This window comes from Dendropsophus ebraccatus, chromosome 1 (genome assembly GCF_027789765.1).
Source record: "Dendropsophus ebraccatus isolate aDenEbr1 chromosome 1, aDenEbr1.pat, whole genome shotgun sequence".
Lineage (NCBI taxonomy): Eukaryota > Metazoa > Chordata > Amphibia > Anura > Hylidae > Dendropsophus > Dendropsophus ebraccatus.
In genome coordinates, this window is record NC_091454.1 from 6,967,584 (window position 1) to 6,991,696 (window position 24,113).

General features: G+C 53.3%; 1 protein-coding gene across 1 annotated transcript; it reads left to right on the forward strand.

The window, feature by feature from the left end:
• The first annotated feature begins 257 nt into the window (after positions 1–257).
• Positions 258–22,787, forward strand: TULP3 (TUB like protein 3). Its single transcript, XM_069951616.1, has 11 exons — positions 258–401; positions 2,480–2,531; positions 5,662–5,830; positions 6,064–6,423; positions 17,528–17,631; positions 17,711–17,908; positions 17,993–18,105; positions 18,978–19,092; positions 19,171–19,269; positions 19,401–19,572; positions 21,460–22,787. Exons 1-11 carry the CDS (start codon positions 367–369, stop codon positions 21,591–21,593), a joined length of 1,551 nt encoding a protein of 516 aa, XP_069807717.1. The 5' UTR covers positions 258–366; the 3' UTR covers positions 21,594–22,787.
• Positions 22,788–24,113: the final 1,326 nt, after the last annotated feature.

Sequence of the window (24,113 nt, forward strand, 5' to 3'; positions counted from 1 at the left end):
TATCACACAGATAGTCATGTAGCAGGGTCTGTATTACAGATATAGTCATGTAGCAGGGTCTGTATTACAGATATAGTCATGTAGCAGGGTCTGTATCATGCAGATATAATTGTTCTGTTTTGTGTTACACATAAAGTTTGACATATTCAACCCCAAGAACTGCCGAGTCTCCCCCAGTGCTTACTTAGCTCCGCCCCTCATTCCGCACTCCTGGCCCCGCCCCTAGGACGCTAGGCCGTTACTGTAACCAATACGGTGAGACTGCGGACCAATAGGAGGGCAGGACATTGCCGGGTGCGGTTGTTAGGAGCAGGCTGGTTGCTAAGGGACTGGAATCGGGATTCTGTCGGGAAAAGTAGCTGCGAAATGGACTCCGGCGGAGATTGGGGAACCGGAACAAGGTACCGGGGGGGACGGGGGCCGCAGCCTGACACCCCAACATCATCATCACCCTGCTCTAATACACACACCCCATCATCATCATCACCCTGCTCTAATACACACACCCCATCATCATCATCATCACCCTGCTCTAATACACACACCCCATCATCATCATCATCACCCTGCTCTAATACACACACCCCATCATCATCATCATCATCATCATCATCACCCTGCTCTAATACACACACCCCATCATCATCATCACCCTGCTCTAATACACACACCCCATCATCATCATCACCCTGCTCTAATACACACACCCCAACATCATCATCATCATCATCATCATCACCCTGCTCTAATACACACACCCCAACATCATCATCATCATCATCACCCTGCTCTAATACACAGACCCCATCATCATCATCATCATCATCACCCTGCTCTAATACACAGACCCCATCATCATCATCATCATCCTGCTCTAATACACAGACCCCATCATCATCATCATCATCCTGCTCTAATACACAGACCCCATCATCATCATCATCATCATCACCCTGCTCTAATACACAGACCCCATCATAATCATCATCATCATCACCCTGCTCTAATACACAGACCCCATCATAATCATCATCATCATCACCCTGCTCTAATACACAGACCCCATCATCATCATCACCCTGCTCTAATACACAGACCCCATCATCATAATCATCACCCTGCTCTAATACACACACCCCATCATCATCATCATCATCACCCTGCTCTAATACACAGACCCCATCATAATCATCACCCTGCTCTAATACACCCCATCATCATCATCACCCTGCTCTAATACACAGACCCCATCATCATCATCATCCTGCTCTAATACACAGACCCCATCATCATCATCATCATCACCCTGCTCTAATACACAGACCCCATCATCATAATCATCACCCTGCTCTAATACACAGACCCCATCATCATCATCATCATCACCCTGCTCTAATACACAGACCCCATCATCATAATCATCACCCTGCTCTAATACACACACCCCATCATCATCATCATCATCACCCTGCTCTAATACACAGACCCCATCATCATCATCATCATCACCCTGCTCTAATACACAGACCCCATCATCATCATCATCATCCTGCTCTAATACACAGACCCCATCATCATCATCATCATCCTGCTCTAATACACAGACCCCATCATCATCATCATCATCATCACCCTGCTCTAATACACAGACCCCATCATAATCATCATCATCATCACCCTGCTCTAATACACAGACCCCATCATAATCATTACCCTGCTCTAATAAACAGACCCCATCATCATCATCACCCTGCTCTAATACACAGACCCCATCATCATAATCATCACCCTGCTCTAATACACACACCCCATCATCATCATCATCATCACCCTGCTCTAATACACAGACCCCATCATCATCATCATCATCATCACCCTGCTCTAATACACAGACCCCATCATAATCATCATCATCATCACCCTGCTCTAATACACAGACCCCATCATAATCATTACCCTGCTCTAATAAACAGACCCCATCATCATCATCACCCTGCTCTAATACACACACCCCATCATCATCACCCTGCTCTAATACACAGACCCCATCATCATAATCATCACCCTGCTCTAATACACACACCCCATCATCATCATCATCATCACCCTGCTCTAATACACAGACCCCATCATCATAATCATCACCCTGCTCTAATACACACACCCCATCATCATCATCATCACCCTGCTCTAATACACAGACCCCATCATCATCATCATCACCCTGCTCTAATACACAGACCCCATCATCATCATCATCATCACCCTGCTCTAATACACAGACCCCATCATCATCACCCTGCTCTAATACACAGACCCCATCATAATCATCACCCTGCTCTAATACACCCCATCATCATCATCACCCTGCTCTAATACACAGACCCCATCATCATCATCATCCTGCTCTAATACACAGACCCCATCATCATCATCATCACCCTGCTCTAATACACAGATTTTTCCTTGCTATTTGCAGTATCCTGGATGATGAGAGTTCCCGACTCCGCCAGCTGAAGCTTCACAACCAGGTAGGCAGGGAGGAGGCAGGTACTGTTCACACCTGTAGAACACTGCCCGCACCGCACCCGGCACCCTCTGTAATGTGTCTCCTGTGCCCGGCACCCTCTGTAATGTGTCTCCTGTGCCCGGCACCCTCTGTAATGTGTCTCCTGTGCCCGACACCCTCTGTAATGTGTCTCCTGTGCCCGGCACCCTCTGTAATGTGTCTCCTGTGCCCGGCACCCTCTGTAATGTGTCTCCTGTGCCCGGCACCCTCTGTAATGTGTCTCCTGTGCCCGGCACCCTCTGTAATGTGTCTCCTGTGCCCGGCACCCTCTGTAATGTGTCTCCTGTGCCCGGCGCCCTCTGTAATGTGTCTCCTGTGCCCGGCACCCTCTGTAATGTGTCTCCTGTGCCCGGCCCCCTCTGTAATGTGTCTCTTGTGCCCGGCACCCTCTGTAATGTGTCTCCTGTGCCCGGCACCTTCTGTAATGTGTCTCCTGTGCCCGGCACCTTCTGTAATGTGTCTCCTGTGCCCGGCACCCTCTGTAATGTGTCTCCTGTGCCCGGCACCCTCTGTAATGTGTCTCCTGTGCCCGGCACCTTCTGTAATGTGTCTCCTGTGCCCGGCCCCCTCTGTAATGTGTCTCCTGTGCCCGGCACCCTCTGTAATGTGTCTCCTGTGCCCGGCCCCCTCTGTAATGTGTCTCCTGTGCCCGGCCCCCTCTGTAATGTGTCTCCTGTGCCCGGCACCCTCTGTAATGTGTCTCCTGTGCCCGGCACCCTCTGTAATGTGTCTCCGGGGCCCGGCACCCTCTGTAATGTGTCTCCTGTGCCCGGCCCCCTCTGTAATGTGTCTCCTGTGCCCGGCACCCTCTGTAATGTGTCTCCTGTGCCCGGCACCCTCTGTAATGTGTCTCCTGTGCCCGGCACCCTCTGTAATGTGTCTCCTGTGCCCGGCACCCTCTGTAATGTGTCTCCTGTGCCCGGCACCCTCTGTAATGTGTCTCCTGTGCCCGGCACCCTCTGTAATGTGTCTCCTGTGCCCGGCACCTTCTGTAATGTGTCTCCTGTGCCCGGCCCCCTCTGTAATGTGTCTCCTGTGCCCGGCACCCTCTGTAATGTGTCTCCTGTGCCCGGCCCCCTCTGTAATGTGTCTCCTGTGCCCGGCACCCTCTGTAATGTGTCTCCTGTGCCCGGCCCCCTCTGTAATGTGTCTCCTGTGCCCGGCACCCTCTGTAATGTGTCTCCTGTGCCCGGCACCCTCTGTAATGTGTCTCCTGTGCCCGGCACCCTCTGTAATGTGTCTCCTGTGCCCGGCACCCTCTGTAATGTGTCTCCTGTGCCCGGCACCCTCTGTAATGTGTCTCCTGTGCCCGGCACCCTTTGTAGTGTGTCTCCTGTGCCCGGCACCCTCTGTAATGTGTCTCCTGTGCCCGGCACCCTCTGTAATGTGTCTCCTGTGCCCGGCACCCTCTGTAATGTGTCTCCGGGGCCCGGCACCCTCTGTAATGTGTCTCCCATGCCCGGCACCCTCTGTAATGTGTCTCCTGTGCCCGGCACCCTCTGTAATGTGTCTCCCGTACCCGGCACCCTCTGTAATGTGTCTCCTGTGCCCGGCACCCTCTGTAATGTGTCTCCCGTGCCCGGCACCCTCTGTAATGTGTCTCCTGTGCCCGGCACCCTCTGTAATGTGTCTCCTGTGCCCGGCACCCTCTGTAATGTGTCTCCTGTGCCCGGCCCCCTCTGTAATGTGTCTCCTGTGCCCGGCACCCTCTGTAATGTGTCTCCTGTGCCCGGCCCCCTCTGTAATGTGTCTCCTGTGCCCGGCACCCTCTGTAATGTGTCTCCTGTGCCCGGCCCCCTCTGTAATGTGTCTCCTGTGCCCGGCACCCTCTGTAATGTGTCTCCTGTGCCCGGCACCCTCTGTAATGTGTCTCCTGTGCCCGGCACCCTCTGTAATGTGTCTCCTGTGCCCGGCACCCTCTGTAATGTGTCTCCTGTGCCCGGCACCCTCTGTAATGTGTCTCCTGTGCCCGGCACCCTTTGTAGTGTGTCTCCTGTGCCCGGCACCCTCTGTAATGTGTCTCCTGTGCCCGGCACCCTCTGTAATGTGTCTCCTGTGCCCGGCACCCTCTGTAATGTGTCTCCGGGGCCCGGCACCCTCTGTAATGTGTCTCCCATGCCCGGCACCCTCTGTAATGTGTCTCCTGTGCCCGGCACCCTCTGTAATGTGTCTCCCGTACCCGGCACCCTCTGTAATGTGTCTCCTGTGCCCGGCACCCTCTGTAATGTGTCTCCCGTACCCGGCACCCTCTGTAATGTGTCTCCTGTGCCCGGCACCCTCTGTAATGTGTCTCTGGGACCTGGCACCCTCTGTAATGTGTCTCCCGTGCCCGGCACCTTCTGTAATGTGTCTCCTGTGCCCGGCACCCTCTGTAATGTGTCTCCTGTGCCCGGCACCCTCTGTAATGTGTCTCTTGTACCAGGCACCTTCTGTAATGTGTCTCCTGTGCCCGGCACCCTCTGTAATGTGTCTCTTGTACCAGGCACCTTCTGTAATGTGTCTCCTGTGCCCGGCACCCTCTGTAATGTGTCTCCTGTGCCCGGCACCCTCTGTAATGTGTCTCCTGTGCCCGGCACCCTCTGTAATGTGTCTCCTGTGCCCGGCACCCTCTGTAATGTGTCTCTTGTACCAGGCACCTTCTGTAATGTGTCTCCTGTGCCCGGCACCTTCTGTAATGTGTCTCCTGTGCCCGGCACCTTCTGTAATGTGTCTCCTGTGCCCGGCACCCTTTGTAGTGTGTCTCCTGTGCCCGGCACCCTTTGTAATGTGTCTCCTGTGCCCGGCACCCTCTGTAATGTGTCTCCTGTGCCCGGCACCTTCTGTAATGTGTCTCCTGTGCCCGGCACCTTCTGTAATGTGTCTCCTGTGCCCGGCACCCTTTGTAATGTGTCTCCTGTGCCCGACACCCTCTGTAATGTGTCTCCTGTGCCCGGCACCCTCTGTAATGTGTCTCTGGGACCTGGCACCCTCTGTAATGTGTCTCCTGTGCCCAGCACCCTCTGTAATGTGTCTCCTGTGCCCGGCACCCTCTGTAATGTGTCTCTGGGACCCGGCACCTTCTGTAATGTGTCTCCTCTGTCTCCTGTGAGTAGCGGGCCCTCCTGGAGCAGAAGCAGAGGAGGAAGCGGCAGGAGCCCCTCATGGTGCAGCCAAACCAGGAACCCCGAGCGCGACGTGGAAAAGCCAAGAAGAGCGAAGAGCAAGCCCCCCTGGTGCAGAGCCAGACCCCCAGATCCGCCACCTCGGATGTCGCCTTACATGGTGAGAAATGACCCCAGAAATGTCCTCCTGCCCCCAGATATCGGGGCCAGTGGTCAGACAGTGAGTAGCCTGATGTTACAGGTGACTTCCTGTAGGTGGCAGCACACAGAGCACAGTACAGGCTGATGCTGCAGGAATAAGGGGTCTTCTCTGCCCCCTGGATGGACCTGAGCGGGCGGCTTCTGCTTGTTCAGTGTCTTCTGCTCTAATAATACAGTGTAACCCTCACATAGGGATAGACGGCCCAGCGGCGTTCCTCACGTCAGAGAGTCAGGACCTGGAATACAAGATTCACATTCTGTCAGTGGGAGAAACGTGTCCAGATGAGATTCCGTCCGACGACTCCAGCCAGGTGAACGGCCGGGCTGAATCCGTTCAGGGCAATCCCCCCTCCGCCTCAAAGGAACGCAAAAGCAAATCTCGATTACCTGCGACCAAGCCGAGCAACACCCAGAACGCCGCAAAGGAGGTGAGGACCTATACTGTGGCTCAGAGAGAACCTACAGCCGGACCAGGCTCTGAGGAGGAGGAGGAGACCCCGGGAAAGCCGGACGTGTCCAGACGGGACCTCCAAGAAATGCTGCAGGAGAGAGGTGAGTGTCCCTGCGCAGGAACATCACACATCCAGAGCTGTAATCACTGTTCTGCTGGTGGGGTCACTGTGTACATACATTACATTACTGATCCTGAGTTACATCCTGTATTATACTCCAGAGCTGCATTCTCTATTCTGCTGGTGGGGTCACTGTGTACATACATTACTGATCCTGAGTTACATCCTGTATTATACCCCAGAGCTGCACTCACTATTCTGCTGGTGGGGTCACTGTGTACATACATTACATTACTGATCCTGAGTTACATCCTGTATTATACTCCAGAGCTGCACTCACTATTCTGCTGGTGGGTCACTGTGTACATACATTACATTACTGATCCTGAGTTACATCCTGTATTATACCCCAGAGCTGCACTCACTATTCTGCTAGTGGGGTCACTGTGTACATACATTACATTACTGATCCTGAGTTACATCCTGTATTATACCCCAGAGCTGCACTCACTATTCTGCTGGTGGGGTCACTGTGTACATACATTACTGATCCTGAGTTACATCCTGTATTATACCCCAGAGCTGCACTCACTATTCTGCTGGTGGGGTCACTGTGTACATACATTACTGATCCTGAGTTACATCCTGTATTATACCCCAGAGCTGCACTCACTATTCTGCTGGTGGGGTCACTGTGTACATACATTACATTACTGATCCTGTATTATACCCCAGAGCTGCACTCACTATTCTGCTGGTGGGGTCACTGTGTACATACATTACATTACTGATCCTGTAATTCTTTTTATTAGAAAAATATAAAACTTAACAAGTATAACAACATAAACATAAACGCGGCTCCATCGGCCAGAACAAAAACAAATACAAAGCTTTCTGCTTATAACAAAAACAACAATTCTGAAATAATAATCATATTTTCTATAAGGAAATCCTCCCTCACACCTGCCTCACCCGGCCAGTCCAGCTTCATAATAAAACACTACCACCCCAACTTACCCTTACTACTACTACTATTACTACCACCACCACTACTACCTACCCCACACTCACACCTCACAGCACACAGAAATAATATAGTAAAGACACTCTGTCTAGACCAAACCAAGAATCTATAACATGCTCTGAGCCATTCTCGGCTCTAACTCAACATAGTCCCAGTTTGGACTTTTTTTTTTTTTTTTTTTTTTTTTTTTTTTTCCTTTTTAAAACACGCACACACACACACACCTTACCCTGCAAACCCAACACAAAAAAGCCCCCCCCCCCCCCCCCCCCACACACACACACATACCAGCATAATTCACCCAACAAGCCCCCCCTTCCAGATACTTAACTCTCATCCAACCACCACACACACTATACAACTTTAACAGAAAAGAAAATATCCCAATACCAACTTAATAATATGAGGTCCGGCTGCCTTATAGGACACAAATAAAAAAAAAAAAAAAAAAAAAAAAAAAAAAAAAAAAAAAAAAAAAAAATATATATATATATAATAATAATAATAAAATAATAATAATACAAATCATAAAAGTACATCAACCATATGACACATGAACCTAACTATAAGCCCCACTTCCCACACCCCAAATCTGGACATGAGTCTGGGTCCATCAGTTCAGTTCTTGTCCCTCAGTGACCCATGCCAGAACTCCAAGTATCCATCCAGGGAAAAACAACCCCCCCCTCCCCATCACCCCACCCAACCTATCCTATACCCCAGAACTTAAACAATAACTATAATTGTCCATAAGGCTTGTCCAGCCCTCAACTTACCAATGTTCCTAAAAATAAAGTATACACCATAACAATATCCCATAACACCAACACATTATGACATAACAGCGAGGCTCAAGTTCGGTAGCCTGTAAGCCCTTTACTGTTTATTACTTGTTAGAAAACAAAAAGCTAAAGTGTCATGCACAGCCCCCCACCGGGATCGGAGGATGGCAGACCGGGTACCATAATAATTTATAACCTATCCCTGACTATTCTCCCTACCCTCTCCCTAATACTATCCCTAAATATTAATCTAACCCTCACACTCTCCCTACCTCTGTCCCTACCTACTCTGTCCCTAACCAGAATTATGGTACCTCACCCAGTGGGCTAAGTACCTAGGGCACAGCGAAGGAAAAACCTCTCCACAGGAGAGAAGCCCTACTTGTACCCAGCCTGCCATACTCCAAAGACCTGATCTTCCCAAGGTCACCAGTGATGTTCCTACAGACCTCCACCTCGGAGAGGACTCTACGCTGTGTAGATACTAGACACCGTGCGTTCCACGTGTGGTACCTAACCACTAAGCTGACTAAGAATAACGTGCAGCGATCTCGGCCACCCAGGTTCCTGAATACTCCATAAGCCCACTCCGGATAGGTGAGACTGACTAACTGACTCCAACCTATGGAGGCGCCCACCCTGGTGTAAACCCCTATATTGAAGGGACAATGAAGCAGGAAATGATCCATGCTTTCCAGCGTATTTCCACACTCCTCTCGGGGACACCCCCGATCATCGGAGCTCCTGCACTTCAAGTTGTCCCTCACATATAGCTTCCCCTGGAAGCAGCGCCAGGCCAAGTCCCAAAACTTCTGGGGGATCCTCTTTGAGTTCAATAGACTTAACCCAACCCTCAGATCCCGACCTGGGCAATCCCTGAGCGCCAGGGGCTTCTGGAAATGGGTCAACAGAACCCTTTGGTCAAGGAATTTCCTTGACTGAGTCCTGATCTCCCACATTCCCAGACCCCACCGACGTATCATCTTCAGAGTCGGGGTAGCGTAAGCCGGAAGATATCCATGGGGTGTACGAAGGTCCTTCACTCGCCCTCCTGTCTCCCATTCCTGGAAGAAAGGCCGAAACCATTCCCTGCAGGAGAGTACCCACGGAGGAGCCCTCTCCTTCCAGAGGTTTGCGATGTTAGCTTTCAAAAAGGTGTTCACTAAGAACACCACAGGGTTCACCATAGACAAACCCCCAAGTCTCCTCGTGCGGTACGTGACCTCTCTCTTGACCAGGTTCAGCCTATTCCCCCATAACAGCTGGAAGAACAGGCTGTAGATCCTAGTATAGGAAGCCTCTGGCAAGATACATACACTGCCCAGGTAGATAAACAAAGGGAGCAGGTATGATTTGATCAGGTGTATCCTTTCCCTGAGGGTCAAAGACCAACCCTTCCACTGGTCCACCTTCTGAGCGGCATTCTGGAGCCTACCATCCCAGTTTTTAGTGGGGTAATCACCCTGGCCGAATGTAATGCCTAGGATTTTTGCCGAGTCTTGGGGCTCTGGAAGGGTGTCCGGGAGATCAAACTCGGGATCTCCCCCTCCCAGCCAGAGACTTTCGCACTTATCCTGGTTGATACTGGACCCAGATGCCTCTGAGTAGCGGTCCACCTCTGAGATCACCATATCGACCTCCTCTCTCGAGGATACGAAGACAGTGACATCATCAGCGTACGCTACCACTCTCAGGGTGGCTTCTGGCTCCTCCAGGCTCATCCCGACCCCTGCCAACGGTCCACAACCAACCCTCCTAAGAAAAGGGTCGATCGCGAACACATACAACAGTGGGCTCAAGGGACAGCCCTGGCGAACACCAGACCCAACCCCAAAAGAGCGGCCAGACCAACCGTTCACCAGCGGGAAACTCTCTGCCCCTGCATACAAGATCTTAAGCCAATTGACAAAAGTATCTGGTAGGCCATATCTCAGAAGGACGGACCAGAGGTACTCATGGTTCACCCGATCAAATGCTTTGGCCTGATCCAGGGACAGCAAGTACCCCTTCCAAAGACCCGCACTACTCCGCTCCACTGCCTCCCTGACACTAAGGACAGCACTTAAGGTGCTTCGGCCTGGAACAGAGCAGTGCTGAGCCCCCGAAAGGAGCCGGGGTGCAAACTTCACCAGCCGATTAAACAGTATCTTGGCCAGAATCTTCCTGTCCACATTGAGAAGAGCTATGGGCCTCCAATTCTCAATACGGCTCGAATCTTTACCTTTTGACAGAAGAATCAGGGCTGACCTCCTCATTGACCTCGGCAGAGTGCCCGAGGAGAGACACTCATTGAAGACCTCGGCCAAGAGGGGAACTAAGAGGTCCCTGAAGGTCTTGTACCACTCAGATGTTAAGCCATCTGGACCTGGCGACTTCTTCAGGGCAAGCCCTTCAATCGCCAGTCTAACTTCCTCTTCCCTGATCTCTTCTGCCAAAACATCAAGAGAGGGGTCTACCCCTGGCTCAGGAATGGTCTCAGCCAGGAAACCCGACATCACATCCCGATCTAGATCCTTCCTCCCCAAGAGGTGTGAGTAAAAGGATCTGACGACCTCCAGGATCCCTGATCTGGACCGGTTCAGAGATCCCGTACTATCAACCAGTCCAGTCACGATCTTACTACTCACTGACATCTTACAGTTTCTGTAGGGGTCGGGCGAGCGGTACCTCCCGAAGTCCCTCTCAAAAACTAAAGATGCGTGCCTATCATACTGACACCTCATGAGCAAGGCTTTCACTCTGGAGATCTCCTCTCTACTACCTCCAGTCGAGACGAGATGCTCGAGTTTCCTCCTCAGGCCCTGATACACACGATACCTATTCAGGGACCTGAGGCTCGAGAGCTGGCGGAAGAACCTCGCAACCCGCTTCTTGAATATCTCCCACCACTCTGACTTACTACTACATAGGCCCAGTAGAGGTACCTGACTCTGAAGAAAATCCTCAAAGGATTGTCTTACCTCTGCTTCTTCCAGGAGGGACGAATTCAGCCTCCAGTAGCCTCTACCCATCCGGGGGGTCTCTGAAACATTCAGGGAAAACAAAATTAGACAGTGATCGGAGAACTCCACCTCAACCACGGACACTGCGGAAGAGACGGCTTCCTCCTTTAAATAAAACCTGTCTAATCTAGACCTGCAGCTACCTCGATGATAGGTGAAACCCGCGTGGCCCGAGGGGGTCCGGATGTGGGCATCCTCTAGGCGAGCTTCCCTAACTATACTAATCAGGGCCATGCTATCATAAGCCAGCTTGTCTTTGGCGCCTCTCCTGTCCTGAGACCTCGTGATAGTATTGAAGTCTCCACCAAAAATCACCTGCCGACTCGTAAAAAGAAAGGGCTTAATCCTCATGAAGAGGCTTTTACGGTCCCACTTAGTTTGTGGGGCATAGATGTTAATGAGCCTGAGCTCTTGCCCCTTCATGAGGACATCCAAGATCAGGCACCTCCCCATTTCTAACTCAATAACCCGTCTGCATTCTACAGGAGCGGTAAAAAGGACCGCGACCCCACTATACGGCTCAGCCGCAAGAGACCAGTGTGAAGGCCCATGCCTCCACTCTCGCTTGGCTTTTACTAGCAAGGCTTGGTCTGTCAACCTGGTCTCCTGCAAAAACAAAATGTCGGCGTTAATACGACCGAGAAAATGAAAGGCTGCAAATCTAGCCGTATCCGACTTAATGCTGGCACAGTTAATGGATGCCAGAGTCAATGGGGTGAGTGCCGCCATCATGGGTGATCGAGTTAAACAGCCTTACTTATTTACTTTTTCCCTTTCTTCTTACCCCCCTCCCCATCAGAGGATGACCCTTTAGACTTTTCTTTAATCCTTTTTAAGGATGTAGACAAATCCATCCCTGGATCCTCATCTCCAGACCCTGGGGCCACCTGACCTCCCGAGGAAACTGCCTCTGGAGGAGCAGGCTCGGCGCCCCCTGGAAGCTCCTCCACCTCCAAACCCCCTTCTCCAAGGGTCTGGTACCTATTGGATAGAACGATCAGAGGGGGGTTAGTCGGGTCTTCCTTAGACACATGGCCCGTAACACCAGAGGAGGATTTAGAGGAAGCACATGACTTTCCTTGACCCTGCCTCCTTTTGCCACACTTAGGTCTTTCATCTTGCCCTTTCCCACCATCCTCATCCAAACTTTCATATTGGGAGGAACTTGAGGAAATGGCCCTCTTGGCTTCTTCCTTACGAAGTCTCCTCATCTCTTCGCCTAACTCGGTATCCCCCAGAGCCTCAGCTGTTCTCTCTGAGCCAGCGCCAGGAGCAGGACCACTGACTACCCCTGTCACCAGGGAACTTCCAAGGTCCCTGCTCCTTCTGCGCTTCTCCTCTCGTTTGAGCTTAGAGGGGCTCTTGTTTTTCACCTTCTTCACTGGCCCTGGTGCCCCTTCTCCTCTGCTGGTTCCCTCCCCAGGTGAGGCAATCTCAAGGCTCTCCCCATCCTGGGCGGCCACAGCATTGGAAAATGAGCGGGGACACCGGCTAAACGGGTGACCAAGGTCACCACACAGGTTACAGCGAATCCGGCCACAGCTGGCAGCCAGATGACCCTCCGCACCGCACAATGCACAAATCAGTTTAGTACAATTTGCGCTAAAGTGGGTGGGATCACCACACTTGTGGCACAGCTTCGGCTGCCCCTGGTAAAAGACTTGGATTCTGTCGCGACCCAAGAAAGCAGCCGATGGTATGTGTGTGACAGTGTTCCCTGAACGTCGGAGACGGACGGAAAACGTCCAGGCCCCAGACCATATGCCATGCTCATCCAGATTTTTCTTGGGGACATCCGTCACTTCCCCAAACCTGCCTAGCCAGGTCATGATGTCATAGCAAGAAAGTGACTCGTTACGCGTCAGAACGGTCACTTTCTTGACAGAACTCTGACGGGATACCGCCTTTACAGCGAAATCCCGCCACATGGGCTCATCCTTCACCAGCTCGTGATTGGACCAGAAGAGCTCAAGTCCCTCTGGCTTCACAAAGCTGATGTCGAATTCAGAGGTACCGTAGGGGTGGATCAGGGCAAAGATGTCATTCGCCCTGAATCTCATCTGGAAGAGAAGCTCCACCACCTTTGCTCTGGATGGGCACGCATCACTGCCTCTCCATACCAGACGGACCACATTCCTACGGCCCACCTCCTGCCCATTTGTAGGGAGGGACCAGGTTACCTCCCCATTTTGCTCTCGGAAAGCCCCAAGCCCATGTCTTTCTATATAGAAGGACAGGTCGACCTCCCGCCCCTCTACTTGGAGCGTTCTATCCCCTTTACGCAAAGCCTCCAGGAGGCGTCGTTGTAAGTTACCTTCCCCAGGGTTTAGAGATGAGGATCCCCTAGGACCCCCAGCAGTGACATTTGCATAGCTCCTGGAAGGAGCGGCCACTGCCGGGGGGGCAGCCGGACCACCCCCACTCCCCACAGAAACATTAGCAGAAATAATATTTACATTTACAGAATCAGAACCAACAGGAGACACAACACTAGAAGAAATCTCCTCCTGCCTAGCTATAGTGGACTGACCCGGGTGTAATCTGGCTGGCTTTAGTATATTTCTGCTGCTGCTGGCTGTCACGCTGGCATCCCTGGCATCCTTGGGCTCATGGGACTTTGCAGCAGTCCTCCCTTTGGGAAAGTGGGAGGAAGCTACTTTGTCACCGTGTTTGCCCTCAGCCTCAGCCAATACCCCTGCTTCAATTTCTTTAACAGCCAGCAGCATTGCTAGGTTGGTATCATCCGCACTCTTATGTCCATGTTCCTGCTGTACCAGTCCGGTAGCTGCCAAGGCGTTTTCTTGTGAAATGCCACCAGTTTTTACTTTGTCTTTAGCTCCGCCCCCAACAGCCCCACCGCAGCGCTGCAACTGAGCAGGGACAGGCACCGCGGATGAAACTGCTGAGAGCGTCGCACCAGACGCCTGGACACTCCCCCCTCCGCCTGCAGAGGAGCATCTCTCAGCGCCAGACCCGCTATGGGAGCCGCCCGCTCCCTTGTCTCCACTGCTGCCCGGCCGCCCGAGTTCCACATCACCCTTTGGTGCCTGGGCACTCCCCCCCTTGCCTGCAGAGGAGTGCCGTACACCACCAAAGCCCCCTGGTTGGAGGCATGCCACCTTGTCCGCAACCTTGTCCGGCCCCTCGGCCGTCCCTGCACTTGCACCAGCCTCACTACCTTGACAAGTGGGGCTGGCGCTCTCCGCCATCTTTACTGTTTTCTTCCCAGTGTTCTGGCCCCGCTCCACATTTGTAGAAGCAGGGACGGGCAGACCACCGGGGGCTGCTCCCTGAACTGACTTTGCAGTCGGCTCAGAGGGAACAAAAGGGACATAAACAAGATTTACTTGCTGTGATGGTTTTTTTGGTCTATTCTTCTTAGCAACTTTATCTTCACCCAAGTCGTCTCCAAAACTGAAATTATCCAAGTGCATCGGGGACTCCATGCTGACAATTTGGGCCATCAGCGCACCTCCGCCATCCTCCTCCTCACCACCACTTTCATCGGATAATGGTAGCGCCACCTGTGCTGCAGGAATGCTGGATTGGGACGTGTTCACACTCTGCACACTCTGCACACTCTGCACAGGCTGTGATTCAGCTTCCACAGCTTCCCCACTTGCTGCCACAGAGACCTCAGCTGATTCAGCTTCCATGTCTTGCTCATCATCATCATCATCATCATCATCATCATCACCACCACTGCTCTCTTCATCTGCTGAGCAATCACTTTCATCCTCTTCTCTCTTTGGGGACTTCATTTTGGCAAACCTGTCCTCATTCAGCAACTTCTCCCTGAAGACATCGCTGCCCTCCAGGATGGTCATCCTCTGCAGCTCCAGCTCTCTCACCTCCTGCTGCAGAGACTTCACTTTTGCTGTGAGTCCAGGTTTCTGCTTTTTGGGGGCTGAGCTGGCTCTGTGTTTTGCAAACTTCAGGTCTTCTTTTAACCCCTTCAGCTTTTTCCCCAGCTGCTCATATTCAGCTAGCTTTGCAGCTATCCTGGAGCCATAGGTGGCTGCAGACTCCCTGGGCCCCCTGAGACCCCACTGCTCCACCACCTGACTCTCCTGGGAGCCCCTCCGTGCAGCTGCACCTGCACCCCGTCTTCCGCTCACCTTGCTTGCAGGCTTTCCTTGCATACTTGGAGCCTTGCAGCTCCCACCCGTCGCTGGAAGGGCTGGGTCCACATTGCTGCGAACCCTACTGGATCTTCTTACCCCTCCAGCCGGAGCGCTGGCCGGTAGCTTACACTCTACACCCCCCGCCGGCCTTGACCGGGAGGTGGAGGTCAGGGGATCCATGCTGAAGACTCTCCCAGGAAGCTGCCACCTTCCTGGGGAAGCAGGTGGTGAATCAGCCTCTCTCCTCCTGGAAGTCTGGATGTGTGGAGCTCAGGAGCAAACGCAGACACACCCAGTAACCACACCCTCCAGAGCTGCACTCACTATTCTGCTGGTGGGGTCACTGTGTACATACATTACTGATCCTGAGTTACATCCTGTATTATACCCCAGAGCTGCACTCACTATTCTGCTGGTGGGGTCACTGTGTACATACATTACTGATCCTGAGTTACATCCTGTATTATACCCCAGAGCTGCACTCACTATTCTGCTGGTGGGGTCACTGTGTACATACATTACATTACTGATCCTGTATTATACCCCAGAGCTGCACTCACTATTCTGCTGGTGGGGTCACTGTGTACATACATTACATTACTGATCCTGTATTATACCCCAGAGCTGCACTCACTATTCTGCTGGTGGGGTCACTGTGTACATACAATACATTACCGATCCTGTATTATACTCCAGAGCTGCACTCACTATTCTGCTGGTGGGGTCACTGTGTTTTTTTTGTTTTTTTTTAATTTCCTTTATTACACAATTAACCATAGAACCATTAAAAACGACTCCTTCCGTGTCTGGATACCGCCGCTATTTTTCCACATCTTAAACCAAATATCTTCTTAGGCGTTTCACCCCATAACAATTCAAAAAGGTTAACATAACATTTCTCCTTCCGGAGGGTGCGTGTCCATGGACGCCATCAATTCATTACCTCTCTTTTTTTAACTACCTTACACCTTTGTATCCCAGCCGGTCTCCTCCATGGTGCAGGGGACCGCAGGAGAGAGAACCCGCCCCCACACACTCGGGTAACCCCCTCGCCCCCCAGGCTCCTGAGGGAGTACCATCACCAGCATCAAAGAAAAAAAAACCGCCCCAAACTATAAACCTTACTATTCTCGTGTCCGGCCTTGTACATACTTCATACATACTACATACCATTAACCCCCTGTGGGAGCTCCCAAGCCTCACGACATAGGGCCCCGAGCCCAAACCCCCACAATCCTCCCACCCCGATATCGGAGACCAACCACGACACCTGTCCCCCATCTCCATCGTTTCTTATTGGCGTCCAGGAACCACACCTCCCGGTTACAATTAACATCTCTCCTATTGCATTTTCTGCTTATTGCTTTTCAGAGGTGCCCAGACATGGTCTTAACACTACTACCCCGCCCCCTTTCCCCCCTACTATCCCCTCCGCCCACCCCACCCCCCCTCTGGGTGCAGAGACAAAAAGAAAGAGAAAAAAAGAAACAGCAAATAAATATAAAGTAAAAAGAGGAGAGGACTCCTCAGCCGCCTCCTCCTCTTAAACCAGCAACCAATCCCATCCTCTCTTGTTGACCCATTTTATACAACCACGGCTCCCAGATCTTACAAAAATTCTCCCTCCTCCCTCTTTTTTCCATCAAACAAAACTCAAAATTAATCGTTCTTCTAACCAAAACTCCCTAAGGGTGGGGCTATCTCTAGACATCCATTTTCTGGCCACCATCAGCCTCATTACCATCAGAAGCTTCCTTACTGGAATATTCTTATTTTTCCCTGGACGGCCATCACTCCATACCCCTATCAACCACCTCTTTGCTGGTTCCCAACCTTCTAGTTGTAATCGCCCTTTAAAGTACATACATTACATTACTGTTCCTGAGTTACATCCTGTATTATACTCCAGAGCTGCACTCACTATTCTGCTGGTGGGGTCACTGTGTACATACATTACATTACTGATCCTGTATTATACCCCAGAGCTGCACTCACTATCCTGCTGGTGGGGTCACTGTGTACATACATTACATTACTGATCCTGAGTTACATCCTGTATTATCCTCCAGAGCTGCACTCACTATTCTGCTGGTGGGGTCACTGTGTACATACATTACTGATCCTGAGTTACATGCTGTATTATACTTTGCTGGTGGGGGTGGGGTGTGTACAGCAGGGGGCAGTCTCCTGGATGTAGTCGTCTCTCCTGCAGGGATATCGGACAGTCTGCGGTTTGATGAGGAATCCTCGGATGAGGGGGAGACGGAGTCGGGGGGAACTCGTCCTGGTTCGTCCTCCAGTAAGAAGTCGCTGACAGTGAGTGTTGGGTTCTGGATTCGGGTTCTGGATCAGCTGCCGGTGTCTCCCTTATTAACCCTTGCTGTGCTGGTTACAGGACTCGGCCTCTGCAGACCCCGCTCCAGCAGCGCCCCCCGGAGATGCAGTGGATGTGGGAGAACTGAAGGAGTTTGCTCTCCGCCCGGCACCTCGGGGCGTCACCATAAGATGTCGGATCAGCCGCGACAAGAAGGGGATGGACCGCGGGCTGTATCCTACCTACTACATGCACCTGGAGAGGGAGGACAGCCGCAAGGTCAGAGGTCACAGACCTCCATCAGTGGAGGAATAGTGCCCCCACAGGGCAGATGAGGCATTACACCATCTCCTTCTCTTGCAGGTTTTCCTTCTGGCCGGAAGAAAGAGGAAAAAGAGCAAAACCTCCAATTACCTGATCTCCATCGACCCCATCGACATGTCCCGGGAGGGGGGCAGCTTTATAGGGAAACTCCGGTGTGTATGAGGTCACACAAGAGACCCTCAGCTCTGTACATATCCTGCTGCCAGTGCAGATCTATGTGTCTCCATGGTTACAGACTCCGCTGCCTCCTAGAGACAGACACGACTACAGGTTTTGTTTGTAGTCTGTTACCAAGGAGACTCATAGGTCTGCATATGAGCTGTGTACACTAAACAGTAGGAGGTTTTCAGTCAGGATCATGGGTGGGAGGGCTTCTACTGGTTTTATATGAGGACTTTCAGGTTGCAGAGCGCCCCCTGCTGCTGGGCTTCATGGTGATCGCTCACTCTGATCCGTGAACTCAGGATCCTTCACCCCCTCCCCCTGTTGCTGTGACCCCCCCTGTATAGCTGTGACCCCCCCCCCCCCCCTGTATAGCTGTGACCCCCTCTGTATAGCTGTGACCCCCTCTGTATAGCTGTGACCCCCTCTGTATAGCTGTGACCCCCGCTGTATAGCTGTGACCCCCCCTGTATAGCTGTGACCCCCTCTGTATAGCTGTGACCCCCTCTGTATAGCTGTGACCCCCTCTGTATAGCTGTGACCCCCTCTGTATAGCTGTGACCCTCCTGTATAGCTGTGACCCCCTCTGTATAGCTGTGACCCCGCTGTATAGCTGTGACCCCCGCTGTATAGCTGTGACCCCCTCTGTATAGCTGTGACCCCCTCTGTATAGCTGTGACCCCCGCTGTATAGCTGTGACCCCCTCTGTATAGCTGTGACCCCCCCTGTATAGCTGTGACCCCCCCTGTATAGCTGTGACCCCCTCTGTATAGCTGTGACCCCCCCCGTATAGCTGTGACCCCCCCTGTATAGCTGTGACCCCCGCTGTATAGCTGTGACCCTCCTGTTTTCCTCCTTTCAGATCCAACCTGATGGGAACCAAGTTCACTGTATACGACAATGGAGAGAATCCGACCAAGACTCGGGGGTCAGAGGTCGGCAGTGGGGTGCGGCAGGAGCTGGCGGCGGTGTGTTATGTAAGTATCGGGGGGCTGTCACAGTCGCCTCCTCCATTTATCGTCATCACTTATCCCCAATGTCGTCTCATCTCACAGGAGACCAACGTGCTCGGCTTCAAGGGGCCCCGGAAGATGTCCGTGTTAATACCGGGAATGAACATCAACCACGAACGCATTCCCTTCCAGCCACAAAACGTACGTCCTTTAACCCCCTCCCTGCCAGGACCTGATATGGCACAGGGCCCCTCTAAATGAGGAGCTGCAGTACCAGATACAACCACATGGGGGAGACTGGCGCTGTGTTTACACACTGATCTGTTTGGCAGGAGTCGGAGAGTCTTCTGTCCCGGTGGCAGAGCAAGCGTCAGGAGAACATCATCGAGCTGCACAACAAGGCGCCCGTGTGGAACGACGACACCCAGTCCTACGTGCTCAACTTCCACGGCCGCGTCACCCACGCCTCTGTGAAGAACTTCCAGATCGTCCACGACAATGACCGTGAGTGGGACCGCTCCCCCCGTGTCTACCGCCCCCTCCCCTGTGTCTCCCTGTGTATCTCTACCGCCCCCCTCCCCCGTGTCCCCCTGTGTATCTCTACCGCCCCCCTCCCCTCTGTGTCCCCCCGTGTATCTCTACCGCCCCCCCCTCCCCTCTGTGTCCCCCCGTGTGTCTATACTTTCCCCCTCCCCTCTGTGTGTGTGTGTGTGTGTGTGTGTCTCCCCCGTGTATCTATACCGCCCCCCTCCCCTCTGTGTCCCCCCGTGTGTCTATACCGCCCCCCTCCCCTCTGTTTCCCCGTGTATCTATATTGCCCCCCCTCCCCTCTGTGTCCTCCTGTGTATCTATACCGACCCCCTCCCCTCTGTGTCCCCCCGTGTGTCTATACCGCCTCCCTCCCCTCTGTGTCCTCCTGTGTATCTATACCGCCCCCCTCCCCTCTGTGTCCCCCCGTGTGTCTATACCGCCTCCCTCCCCTCTGTGTCCTCCTGTGTATCTATACCGCCCCCCTCCCCTCTGTGTCCCCCCGTGTGTCTATACCGCCCCCCCTCCCCTCTGTGTCCCCCCGTGTGTCTATACCTCCCCCCTCCCCTCTGTGTCCTCCTGTGTATCTATACCGCCCCCCTCCCCTCTGTGTCCCCCCGTGTATCTATACCGCCCCCCTCCCCTCTGTGTCCCCCCGTGTGTCTATACCTCCCCCCTCCCCTCTGTGTCCTCCTGTGTATCTATACCGCCCCCCTCCCCTCTGTGTCCCCCCGTGTATCTATACCGCCCCCCTCCCCTCTGTGTCCCCCCGTGTGTCTATACCTCCCCCCTCCCCTCTGTGTCCTCCTGTGTATCTATACCGCCCCCTCCCCTCTGTGTCCCCCCGTGTGTCTATACCTCCCCCCTCCCCTCTGTGTCCTCCTGTGTATCTATACCGCCCCCCTCCCCTCTGTGTCCCCCCGTGTGTCTATACCTCCCCCCTCCCCTCTGTGTCCTCCTGTGTATCTATACCGCCCCCCTCCCCTCTGTGTCCCCCCGTGTGTCTATACCTCCCCCCTCCCCTCTGTGTCCCCCCGTGTGTCTATACCGCCCCCCCTCCCCTCTGTGTCCTCCTGTGTATCTATACCGCCCCCTCCCCTCTGTGTCCCCCCGTGTGTCTATACCGCCCCCCCTCCCCTCTGTGTCCCCCCGTGTATGTCTATAACCCTCCCCTCTGTGTCCCTCCATGTTTGTCTATAACCCTCCCCTCTGTGTCCCCCCGTGTATGTCTGCCGCCCCCCTCCCCTCTGTGTCCCCCCGTGTATGTCCCCCCTCCATGTATCTATACCCCCCCTCCCCTCTGTCCGTCCGTCCCCCCGTGTATGTCTGCCGCCCCCCTTCCCTCTGTGTCCCCCCGTGTATGTCCCCCCTCCATGTATCTATACCCCCCCTCCCCTCTGTCCGTCCGTCCCCCCGTGTATGTCTGCCGCCCCCCTTCCCTCTGTGTCCCCCCGTGTATGTCCCCCCTCCATGTATCTGCCGCCCCCCTCCCCCTCTGTGTCCCCCCCGTGTATGTCTGCCGCCCCCCTTCCCTCTGTGTCCCCCCCGTGTATGTCTCCCCTCCATGTATCTATGCCGCCCCCCTCCCCTTCTGTGTCTACCCTGTGTATCTCCACCACCCCTGGTTCCCCCAACTGTTGTTTCTTGTCTCCCCCCCCCCCCCATATATCTCGACTGCTCCCACTGATCTGCCTCTCCTCTCCCTCCCACTGACCTCTGTCCCCTTCCCCCGACCTCTGTCCCCCTGACCTCTGCTTCTCCTGACCTCTGTCCCCTGACCTCTGCTCCTCCTGACCTCTGTCCCCTTCCCCCTGACCTCTGTCCTCTGCTCCCCCTGACCTCTGTCCCCCTCCCCCTCCACAGCGGAGTACATTGTCATGCAGTTTGGCCGGGTGGCAGAGGACCTCTTCACCCTGGATTACAGTTACCCGCTCTGCGCCCTCCAGGCTTTCTCCGTTGCCCTCTCTAGTTTTGACAGTAAGCTGGCGTGTGAGTGAGGGGAGCGGCGGCCGCCCCTGTCCGTGTAGCCTGCGCCCCGCCAACCCTGGCTGATGTGTCCCGACAGCGATGTACAGAAGGAGCCGCCATCCGGGGTCGCGTCCTGTACTGTGTGTGACCCCAACCCCCCCGCTTACACAGAAACCGCCTGTAGACCATGGACTGACCTGTACAGCGCTGTGTGTGAGCTCCTCCGTGTACAGCACTGGGTATATCTGCTGCTGCTGCCTTATATTAGCTTTATGTACAGTAACTTGTATGGATACAGCCTTATCCTCAGCCATGTGTACAGCGCTGTGTATAGTGCCTGCAGCCTTATCCTCAGCCATGTGTACAGCACTGTGTATACTGCCTGCAGCCTTATCCTCAGCCATGTGTACAGCACTGTGTATACTGCCTGCAGCCATGTGTACAGCGCTGTGTATAGTGCCTGCAGCCATGTGTACAGCGCTGTGTATAGTGCCTGCAGCCATGTGTACAGCGCTGTGTATAGTGCCTGCAGCCTTGTGTACAGCGCTGTGTATACTGCCTGCAGCCGCGTGTACAGCGCTGTGTATAGTGTCTGCAGCCTTGTGTACAGCGCTGTGTATAGTGCCTGCAGCCTTGTGTACAGCGCTGTGTATAGTGCCTGCAGCCGTGTGTACAGCGCTGTGTATAGTGCCTGCAGCCTTGTGTACAGCGCTGTGTATACTACCTGCAGCCTTGTGTACAGCGCTGTGTATACTGCCTGCAGCCGTGTGTACAGTGCTGTGTATAGTATCTGCAGCCTCATGTACAGCGCTGTGTATAGTGCCTGCAGCCATGTGTACAGCGCTGTGTATACTGCCTGCAGCCTTGTGTACAGCGCTGTGTATACTACCTGCAGCCTCATGTACAGCGCTGTGTATAGTGCCTGCAGCCTTGTGTACAGCGCTGTGTATACTACCTGCAGCCTCATGTACAGCGCTGTGTATACTGCCTGCAGCCTCATGTACAGCGCTGTGTATACTACCTGCAGCCTCATGTACAGCGCTGTGTATACTGCCTGCAGCCTTGTGTACAGCGCTGTGTATACTGCCTGCAGCCTTGTGTACAGCGCTGTGTATACTACCTGCAGCCTCATGTACAGCGCTGTGTATACTACCTGCAGCCTCATGTACAGCGCTGTGTATACTACCTGCAGCCTCATGTACAGCGCTGTGTATACTGCCTGCAGCCTCATGTACAGCGCTGTGTATACTACCTGCAGCCTCATGTACAGCGCTGTGTATACCGCCTGCAGCCTCATGTACAGCGCTGTGTATACTACCTGCAGCCTCATGTACAGCGCTGTGTATACTACCTGCAGCCTCATGTACAGCGCTGTGTATACTGCCTGCAGCCTTGTGTACAGCGCTGTGTATACTGCCTGCAGCCCTGTGTACAGCGCTGTGTATAGTACCTGCAGCCTTGTGTACAGCGCTGTGTATACTGCCTGCAGCCCTGTGTACAGCGCTGTGTATAGTACCTGCAGCCTTGTGTACAGCGCTGTGTATAGTATCTGCAGCCTTGTGTACAGCGCTGTGTATAGTGCCTGCAGCATTGTGTACAGCGCTGTGTATACTGCCTGCAGCCTCATGTACAGCGCTGTGTATACTGCCTGCAGCCTCATGTACAGCGCTGTGTATACTGCCTGCAGCCTCGTGTACAGCGCTGTGTATACTGCCTGCAGCCTTGTGTACAGCACTGTGTATACTGCCTGCAGCCCTGTGTACAGCGCTGTGTATAGTACCTGCAGCCTTGTGTACAGCGCTGTGTATAGTATCTGCAGCCTTGTGTACAGCGCTGTGTATAGTGTCTGCAGCCTTGTGTACAGCGCTGTGTATAGTGTCTGCAGCCTCATGTACAGCGCTGTGTATACTGCCTGCAGCCTCATGTACAGCGCTGTGTATACTGCCTGCAGCCTCATGTACAGCGCTGTGTATACTGCCTGCAGCCTCATGTACAGCGCTGTGTATACTACCTGCAGCCTCATGTACAGCGCTGTGTATACTACCTGCAGCCTCATGTACAGCGCTGTGTATACTGCCTGCAGCCTCATGTACAGCGCTGTGTATACTACCTGCAGCCTCATGTACAGCGCTGTGTATACTGCCTGCAGCCGTGTACAGATGGGGAGGGTTGGGTTCATGGTGCCCAGTGACAGCCAATCAGATTTCAGTATGTATAAAAGGGAAGGTTAGAAATGTAAGCTGACATCTGATTGGCTGAACGGGCTGACAGGTGGGCGGAGCATCTGGCCCTCCCTGAGCGCCTTCTCCTCCGCTTTGTATCACTAGATACCAGTCTGATGGATACAACGTCCCGCACGTCCGGGTGGTACGATAATATTGATCCCATCATGCCTTGCGGTTCTGCTGAGACTTGTAGTTCTACAATCTCCAGTCTCTGTGATTGGAGGCTACAGCTCGGTGACGCCACCTGGTGGCTGAGCGCAGGAAGGTCTCGCTGGGAGCCTGGGGCTAGAGTTATATGGGGGGCTCATCGCTTCTATCATGGGG

Excerpts from the sequence above, each read along its gene's own strand:
- TULP3 (XM_069951616.1), top strand. The coding sequence starts at position 367 with ATGGACTCCGGCGGAGATTGGGGAACCGGAACAAG. Across the intron at positions 5,831-6,063 it reads CTCGGATGTCGCCTTACATG|GGATAGACGGCCCAGCGGCG; the intron begins GTGAGAAATGAC and ends ACCCTCACATAG. Across the intron at positions 6,424-17,527 it reads AGAAATGCTGCAGGAGAGAG|GGATATCGGACAGTCTGCGG; the intron begins GTGAGTGTCCCT and ends TCTCTCCTGCAG.